Here is a 10,000-nt window from a genome sequence, read left to right on the forward strand (position 1 = left end):
TTATGCCAGTGTCCGTGCTCTTTCCTTCCTAGTTTCCACTTGCTGGCTGTACATGCGCACTTCTATTGTATATATATTCTATTGTTTACCTTAGCACCTAGTTTAGTGATTAGCTTAGCGGTTAGCAATTTATTGTATCTCTGCTACTCTCACTGTATACTTTGAACATGGCTGAAAGTTGCAAGAAGCGAACACTAACCCTAAGAAGAAGGCCTTGAGCCTTCTTCTTAGGGTCTCCTGAGTACGGGTTGCATTCAGCTGTCACCTCTATTCTTTTTGTTTTCCTTCAGGCTCGGTTCATGGTTTGTAAATGGTAAAATTATATTTTGATTTGGCCCTCCATTCATGGTGATCCTTAATATCAATATTCACTAATAGTCTAGTTTAGTGACCAATAATCACTTTTCAGTTTTTCTGGACTTCTTCTGAGAAGAATCTTTTGGCCTGTCGGGTCTGTTCATGAGTAGGGCTGGAGAAACCCGGCTGGCCCTGAAAAAAACTGCTCCTGAAAGTGGTTTACGGCCAGACCAAGCCGGTGGAACTGGGGCTTTAGATTTAAAGAGACCGCACCAAAATGAAAACAGAAAAAGGGGAATGTGAGGGTAAATAAATGAGGAATTAAGACCAAAGCATTGCACTTCCACTTTATATAGACCACAACGAAATGATTTCAATGTGAAAACTATTATCTGCACACCCCTTTAAGGTTGACTTTCCCCCCATTCAGGACTTGTAGAGATCTAGAGTCAAGAAAAGGGCTGCTAACATCTCTGCAGACCGCACCCATCTTGGACAAAAACTGTTTTTAAACAAACTTGTTTCAGTGTTTAGTGAAGTGACTAGAGGTGAATGGAGTAACCAGAAATCTTCTTAAGTAAGATTAGTGTTAATTAAAAATAGTATTACAGTAGTAAAAGCAAAAAGTATGTTGCAGTAAAATTCCATGTAGAAGTTCATTAATTTCTAAAAGTTACTCAAGTAAAGGTTACTATTTACTACCCACCATTTAACCAATGATTTTGGAATTTATCTATAACATTTAGTCTTTTATGGTTACTCTCCACAAGCTTAATTTTAATATCTTTTGGGTCCTAAGTCATAAAAATAATGATTTACATATTGAAATTAGTAGATTACATTGAGCATGTCTCTCTTCCAGCTTCTGCTGCTGCACTACAAGGCCAACACGGAGGCTCAGGACAACAACGGCAATACACCGCTGCACCTCGCTTGCATGTACGGACACGAGGACGTATGTCAATCACTACCCTTCTACCCTGATTACAAATCTAAGTATTCATGGCGAAACTTGACACTGCTTTATTTCTCAAACTTTTCGTGACTAGTTTGATAAGCTTTCAGGGGCAGGTTTTGAGTATCTATTCTGCTGCAAACCTTAAAGAAACATAATATCCAGGTTATAGAGAGTTTTATTTTAGTCTGCTGCTAAGGATGATGGATTGCTTAGCAAGTGTGACTCTAAATAACATAAAAAATATGAGAAGCAAGCAAATTTTTCTTATGTTTATCACCAAATTCTTATAACTTCCCAGTAATGTTAACCAAAAAAAAAAAACATCTCTAATATTTTCGGCTTTATATTTCATTACTAGCTCACCAGTTTAACTGAATTCTGTAAGTTTTAAAAATTAACTGCTAATTAAAAATTAAAAGCAGAAAAACTCCTTTTTTCTTTTTTTAAAACCAGAATTTATAGTTTATTATGAAACTGGGTAGCTGTAAACCTGCTAGGAGTTTTGAGAGAAACCCATTTTTCTGAGGTATTTTTCCTCTGCTTTGCAACAGTGCGTTAAGGCTTTGGTGTACTATGATGTCCAAACATGTCGTGTGGACCTGCAGAACGATAAAGGTGACACTGCATTGCACATAGCAGCCCGCTGGGGATATGAGGGGATCATCCAGGTGCTGCTGGAGAATGGAGCGAGCACACACATCCTCAACAAGAATAAAGAGTCTCCACTGCACTGTGCACTCAACTCTAAGGTGAGCCACAGAGTCAGTGATGTTCTGCAGATGTTTGTGTCTTAATATGAGGAAAAACTGAAACACTTCATTGTAGGAGTACATAGGGCTGGACGATATAGAAAAAAAGCTTATTGATAAATAAAAATGCATATTGATCGATATTGATAATTATTGAAAATATTTAAAACCATATTTTATGTGCAGCTCTGCCTGAACATTTTGTGATATTGCTAAATTATTTAAATTTAATAAAGAACACAAACACAGAATTCCAATTAACTTTTTTAACCATAACAGAATTTTTTTAACGAAAAATAACTTAAGAGACCCAAGTTATGTTATTTAATACTGACAAAGAATAAACTAAAGTGACCAGTACAATGACCAAAATAAATATACCAATACCATTTTATCACAAAGAAGGGAGCCCAGTTTAGCTGCTATACCTGCTTTGTTTTGGAAGAAGCTCCGTAAGATTTCTCCGAAGATGACGCGAAGCCACGCGGGGCTAAAACGGCTTGCGTTGCTGCGGGTGTGAGCGGCTTAAGTGATGAAACAAGTTGGTTGCGTTACCAGACTTTGTTTTAACCGGTTCCTTGCAAGTTTTACAAATCACTGTGGTTTATTTCTGTCAGACTGGCGAACTAGTAAAACCCCGTTTTGGGACCGTTTCCTCCGCCGCTACTTGATGCGACATATTCACGTGCTCTCTGTTGTGGTTTGAGAGGTTGGCGCTTTGTGACGGCATGCCTGGGTCCGCGATTACAATTGGTTGAGAGGATGTAGTGACTGTAGCATCAACTAAAATGATAGGCTGAAAGGAAGGAAGGAAAACTGTCTATTGAAGTTTTATCGACCGTGTTGTTTTCTATTGTGCCACACGTCTATCGATCGATATATATTGTTATTGAATTATCGTCCAGCCCTAGGAGTACAACACAATTTATATTCTTAAGACTGAAGGTCGCACTTCATCAATTTTAAACAAATGCTGGAACTCGGAGAAGCCACTGCACTAAAAACCGCTGCAGAGTACTTAAGGCTTATTAGACTGAAAGGTGTTTTTATTTATTCTAAGCCATTAGAAATGTATGATTTAAATGCACTGCTGACGATAAAGCATCAACAGAAAACAGGTGCAGTTTCCAGAAGCAGCTGCGTGCTTCTGGCATATTCTGTAGTGACTGGGTCATGGAAGTGGCGGCTCAGCCTGGAGTCAAGCTGCAATATGGACGGTGTGAATGTGGACTCTGACGCACTTCTTCACTGTTTATGTTGTACGGCTGTCCAGCTGTTTAGTCCATGTTGTTTCATTTCCCTGCAGATCGTCATGGTTTTGAAGTCGACACAGAACAGCCATCAGCTTAGCAGAAATGATGTGAGTCTCTACTATTTTCATGTGCTGCTCTAAAAAATACATAAAATACTACTAATAATAAATTCTTGAATAAGTGGAGCATAAATAATACAACATATGAAGGTTTCAATTTTGAGAAGCTCCAATTTTTTCTTGTTCAACTGTTTTTCGTCTCTGGTAAGGAAAAAACTGGTTGATAGAAGACATTGATAATCTATTGTTAAACTTGCTGTATGACTACAATCTTAGCATTATTATGTTTCAATAAATCCACCTTTCTCAGCTCCATACTGGAACGAATGTCTTGACTTCAAATATGTCTACACAGAGACAAACGTGGTCAATTTTTATAAAAGATTAAGAAATGATATGCGTCCACATGAGAGAACTCAGCACAACTGAACAGATGGTAGTAGGTGTACAGGGCCCATTGGTGGCACTGTGACACTGTCAAAGAAACAGAGCTATTCCTACACTAAAACCACCCGATGGAGAGAACAGGGCCAGATGTAATTTGTGTTTCCTCTACCATTGTCCAAGGGGGAACTGCACCCTGACAACAAGACCGCCCGCCCCCACAACAAGGTCAAGAGATTTTACATCGGTAATCAAATTTATTACCCTCTCTACCTAATGCCAGATTACATTCTGAGCTATTTCTGTCCTATTTGGTCTCTCATCTATTTTCAACTCTCTCATGAAACCCCAAACTTGACAAAGCTGGTCGAAAATGTGCACTTTATATTCTACCCATGACCAGATTCAGTCTGAGTCATGTGTTTTCACACGCAGGTGAATACGCTCTCCCGCCAGCAAACAGAGTGCAGCCTTTGAAGACAGGGGCAGGGTGGGCACTGGTCAAAGGGAGGTTCATGAGGATTCCTGAACTGCTGTATTCCTGTATGCCTACCCCATAAAACTACGCCAGTGTGCAGACACTCCCACACGTGGCAACATCCCACTGGGTCAATCTAATCCTTTATACTGAGGGGAGATATGAATGGTCCCCCCAAATATGAGAAGAAGAAAAGAAAAGGAGAGGATGAAATTAGCAAAGATTCTGGAAGGAATGCACTATATAAACTCAAAGTGCTACTGCCTACTTAAATGGGTGATTGGTCAAGGATATTTCATTGAGAAACTGGCCTCCTTTGATGCACCATGACAAGCCATCTAGACTGCTTTTCTACTTAAAAAGTTCTGTGTTCCTGGGAAAGAATTCTGCAAGTCTTAACAGGACTGGGTGCTCATTATTGAGTGGCTGCTGTTTGCAGCTGTTAAATGGAAAAAGACAAATATAGGATGAAAAAGTGTTGTTGTAATGAAGACACTAACAATTATGAAAGTAAACATATACAGATTACACACGAAGGACTAATGAACTCTGTGTTAATGACGTTACAAGATTCCGACTGAATGTTACACGTAACCTGGCCAATATATGTATATAAAAGTCAAAATCTTTAACAATCACCATGGAATAATATGCATTGCATTGGAGGCTTTTATGTGGCATGTGTCACTTATGAATGCACCAATGTGTTATACTAAGTATACAGTGTGTTTTACATTAAATGGTTGTATATACACTAGATTTTGTGTGTATATATACATATATATATATATATTTATATTTATTTATTTATTTATTTTTTTCTGAAGATACTTTGTATTCGTAGTATTTTTGTTTTTTGTAATATTACAAGTTTATTTTCGTATCCCTTTAGCTTCATTCTCCTGAATTTATTCTCCTAAAGAATAAAAATATTTTAAATAATCTAACCTGTCCCTATTACTCCAGGAGTGAAATAATTCTGCAAACTGTGACTATTCTGGAAATGTTTCCTATTGATTCTCATAATATGACATTTTTCTCATAACATTACCACTTTTGTGGGGTTTTTTTTGTTGTTGTTTCTTACTTTATTGACTTTTTTTTCCTCATATTATTAATTTTACCTCTTTAATACTCCCCCCCAAAAGTCTGTTCCTAAAGGTTCACATGTGACACTGTTTAAATGGATTTTTTCAACAGCCCCCAAATTCAGATGCAAAGAAATGGTTCCAAAAATACTTGTTTATTTTGATTTCTCCCTTGGAGTTAAAGTGCAATCAGTAACAATTAGCCAAAAAGGCAATATGGCTAGCCCGGCCATTGTAAACTGTGAAAACATGACATGTAACCTTATGTAACATAACATTCAACAGCATCAGTTATCTGTACATGACAGCATAGCGTAGGGTACATTCTTAGCATCCTATCTACCACCTCTGGCTTTCTCCGTGTAACAATGACCATAAATCTGTGGTGGCACAGTAAGAGGACACATCGTCCAACTCTTTTTTGACCCGTTGTCTTGTGCTATTATATAGATTGGGCAAGGCAACGTCGGAGAAGTACTTTCCGCTAGGTAGAACATACCTGGGGTCCAAAACTTTAAGCATGTTAATGAACCCCGGCTTTTCCACCGTATATATTGGCACCATATCCTTTGCTATATACATAGCAATCGCATCTGTTATGGCTTTCCAGCGGGCCGAATTCTTGTCATATGGGATGCAGTTTGAAAACGTTTGTGGTACGGTGGACTGTATTTTAGCGGCTGTGCGTGTGGTGCTTGGGGTGCTGCTGTCTTTTTCATTCCGCTGCGCGCAACATTTCTCCCATTCGACAGGATCCTTTTTGAGGTGCTGCAGTAAATTTGTCGTACTGCTGCCTTTGCTAGCAACAGACTTCATACATACTTTGCAGTGGGGTGTTGTCTGGTCTAAATCTGACCATAAGAACGAGAACCAATTCCAAATGACGGATGACACAGTGCCTTTCTTCGGAACGAGTTCTTCCCTGCTTGCTGCCATGTTGTCACTCACTATTTGGTAAATGCGCGCTCTATGCGGGGGGATGGAGGGCTGCCTTCGTTTATGATCGGCCATTTCCGACATGTGACGTCAGTTCAAGAACACAGAGAATGCGCGAAGCGAACTTGCATAGAAACACACATTGTTTACATTGTAAAACAGGTACAGCGAACAAGGATATATATGCATGTTTTCCAGTATCTTCTTTCACACATCAAATCTGCTGATCCACGTCTACTTTGACCAAGCGCTTTTAAAAAAAAATCTACGAACTAAGTCCACAATAAAATGCCTTCTAGGTGCGTAGTTGGCTGTAGTGCAGACCGCGGTGAAGTTGGTTTGACATTGGTATTCAAGCTTCGCAGAGTCAGCGGGATCTAGCTCACGGTTGATCCGGTTGAAGGACTCCGATTTCGGCCAGCGTCTCTCAGCTGCTCCCTTCTCCCATACGCGGTGGGACCGTCAACAAATCTGATTTGATTTTTGTTTCTCAAGAGTGCTCTGCTGACTCTGCGGAGCTTGAATGTCCAACGTCAGACCAACTTCACCGCGGTATAGTGCAGGCCAGAAAGTAGCGCTACATACTTGGCCGGTGGACCAAAGGTCCGAAAGAAATGGGATAAATACGTAAAAGAAACGCGAAAGGACTGGATTGCCGGCAGTGACAAAAGTGTTTAATGCAATTCACACTTCACGAGCGAGGATTTTGAGTGGTACTTACAATGGAGCAGGGGCTCTATGTCTTGGGCAGTTAGATATAGTCTCCTCAGGTTCACATTGTTCAAACTCCGTTCCTTCGTATATATATTCAGTATCGGAGTCGCCGATGCTTGAGGTGGAGTTTGTAGATGTATCAGACATTTTTTTATTAATTTTTTTTGTACGAAGAGTAAGAGTTATTAATTAAATTTAATAAATCGGTAGCGAAAGTCGTAGTGTTAGCAGCCGGATGCACGGTACTAGTTCTGTTTGTGACGTCACATTCCGCAGCAGCCGATTGAGGAATGTTCGGGCTCTTTCGCTTATACAGCAAGTTTTATCGAAATTATTTCCAAACAGCGCACATAATTCACATATAATATACATTTCTTTACTCTGGTGACTATTTGAATGCATCTGCGTTAAAATACATCATTCAGTCCAAGAGTTAGACTTTAAAGAGAAAACCGTCACTTTGCAGCTTTAGTGTGTCCAGTTTTGCATCATGGTGCAGCCTTAGTTTATAGAAGGCAGATACAAGTAGTGAAATCAGCCAGAATACATTTCCATGCAGCACAGGAATGAGGGATCTTCTCTGATCCACGTTTACTACAACAGAACTTAACTTTTTTCTGCCACATACAATATGGCGGTGACGTTGACGTGTGAACCTGCTTCCTATGACGCGTCTACGTATGTCTGTGAGTTCACTGCTATTGTTTTCATCCGGGTTTTTCGCGCCTGCGCGCCGGACTGGAAGGCAGAAGGCGAGCACAGTGGCAGACGAAACAGAGCAAACGACGAGTTCTCGACGTATTTTTCTTCTTTAGATAACGTATCACAAGATCGTTTTAAGAGTAAGTTGATGGTTGATGGTATCAGATTGCCAGATACCATCCAGATCCCGAGTCTGTGAATGCTGGCCAAACGATTTAGTCCGGGCCGGTGGCCAAATGCATTTTCATTATTCAACGGCTGTATCTCCTCGCTGCATCGACCGATCTGCACTAGATTTTTTGTGAGTCGTGGGCGAGCACTGCCCAACGCGTTCGTGTGTATCGCCCGGTGGACGGGCGTGGAAAATGCGTGACAGCTTCTGCGGTGGCTTGCGGCCGGCGGTGCGCGAACCCCCGTGGTGGCTAATAGGCCAGAGCGGCGCTTGGCTGCAGGGCCGATCGACGCCTCTTGCGGCTTTATTTATTTAAGTAAAACAATGACTAGTGCAAAATTAAGTTGTATTTACCGGAGATGAAGTGTAAACTGCAAATTCTGCCGGGGTATGATGGCTCACAGTCGATTGGGATTGTCTGCCTGGGTCCTGTTTCATTGAAAATATACATTTCTTTCGTCTTTCTTCGTCCTTCGGTAAACGAAAACAACGTACATCCAATGATTTGGAATGCCTATGTTTGCAACCGGAAGCACAACAAGTCGTAGGCATTGTTTACATTTTGAAAATAAACTAACTAAAAGCATGCTCTAATTCACCCGTTTTGCCACGGTGTTTGGCGAGAACAGTCCTGCTTTTGCCTACTGGCGTAACCCGGAAGTAGCGCGGACGGCACTTACCTGTTGTAAAGTGTTGATATTGAGGGGAGTGTTCATTTATTAGGACCGAGCAGCAAAGCCCTGCGAAGGCCTATTGTATCTGTAGTGTTAATTATTATTTTTCTTATTCTGCCCCCCTAAAGAGGGGCCTTTTTGGGGGCTTTGTCATTTTCAAAAACTCACCAAACTTTGCAGATGCATGGTGACTGTTTAAAAATTTTGTATTTTAAGGTCGTCACAAAAATCTAAAGAAAAATGCCTCAACAGCGCCACCTAGAAATTTTCAAAGGACCCTTTGCTATTCACTTACTTCGTCGTAGAGACATGAAATTTGATGCAGTTGTAGAGCTCAACAAGACGCAATTGTCACCATTAACATCAATTAACATCATAGTGCAAATATCACAGGAATTTGGCCATTTTAGACTTAAAGTCTGATTTTGACTTCAATTTAGACATTTACAGCGTTGGTATAAGATCGAACTCCTCCCAGAGATATCGAGCGATCGGCTTGAAACTCGGGCAGTCTGATCATAAGGCATGGCCAATTAAAAGTTATCAAAACGGTGAGTTTTTGAGCATGGTGAAGGGGGGTTAGCAGGGGTCAAAGTTCACCTACTCGCCATGAAACACAAAACTGTTATATTTCATACACAAAAACTCACAGAGCCACCAAACTTTCAGTAGTTGATCACCATCAGGTCTCCTACAATATCCAATTGTCAAATGATGACATTAGTAAGGCCGCGCCCCCTGACAACAGGAAATATATTTAATCTTTGGAAATTCACAGCATGGGTATTTGCTCAAACTTTTCCACCAGGTGGCAGCAAGAGACCATAAAATTTCACTTGGTAAATAAGGTCTGGTTTTGAAATATATTTAACCCTTTAAAGCCTGACCAATAAAAAATTAGTCAGACAATTCAAATTTTTTAGAATGTTGATGTTTAAGCCTGAAAACAAAATCCATTTTTTTTTTTTTGCCATATCCTTATTTTTATATTATTTTTGTATCACATTTTATACGGTAGGCTTTTGTTAGAACTTTTGGCTCACAACAATATGGCTTATATATAAAAAAAACAAATCTTGCCCATAACATCTAGAAACTAAAGAACACTTCAGGCAGTTTTTCCTTTAGTTCTTTTTAAACTAAAACTTTTTACATCACTTATCACTGTTCAATGATGATGAGAACTGGAAGTCCAGTCCTCATCATCATCCTCATCATCTTCTGCTAGCTGCTTTATGTCACTTTAATTGCCATCCAATATCATGTTGATGACATTTTCTGTCTCTTCTTCCTCAATTCTTTTTGACATCTAAAATTACATAAACTGCTACTCAAAACCCAAAGAGTATGGTTTTAGAATGATTGTTATGGTGAAAGAATCCAAAATGTATTATGAAATGGCATTTAACAATAACTATTGATTAAAAAATTGTATGTGGCTGAATTGAGGCAGAAAGGACATGCATTACTTTACAAAAATGTTGCATGACTGTTCAGTGATGAAGTAACTTATATACCTGCAGTATCAAATATGAT

The 10,000-nt window shown here is 39.7% G+C and overlaps 1 protein-coding gene across 4 annotated transcripts in view; it reads left to right on the forward strand.

Annotated features, from left to right (window-relative positions):
• The window catches only part of ankrd27 (ankyrin repeat domain 27 (VPS9 domain)), a 104,332-nt gene that overhangs the window by 48,958 nt on the left and 45,374 nt on the right, over window positions 1-10,000 (forward strand). For all 4 annotated transcript variants that reach the window (XR_004929113.1, XM_036130893.1, XM_036130894.1 and 1 more), the window contains 3 exons: window positions 1,160-1,252; window positions 1,807-2,004; window positions 3,311-3,364. Coding sequence is in view for 3 of the 4 variants with exons in the window: in XM_036130893.1 (XP_035986786.1) it covers window positions 1,160-1,252; window positions 1,807-2,004; window positions 3,311-3,364 (345 nt within the window). In the remaining variant the exon portion in view is untranslated. The remainder of the gene's footprint in view (window positions 1-1,159; window positions 1,253-1,806; window positions 2,005-3,310; window positions 3,365-10,000) is intronic.

The sequence above is a fragment of the Fundulus heteroclitus genome, unplaced genomic scaffold (assembly GCF_011125445.2).
Source record: "Fundulus heteroclitus isolate FHET01 unplaced genomic scaffold, MU-UCD_Fhet_4.1 scaffold_39, whole genome shotgun sequence".
Classification (NCBI taxonomy): Eukaryota; Metazoa; Chordata; class Actinopteri; order Cyprinodontiformes; family Fundulidae; genus Fundulus; species Fundulus heteroclitus.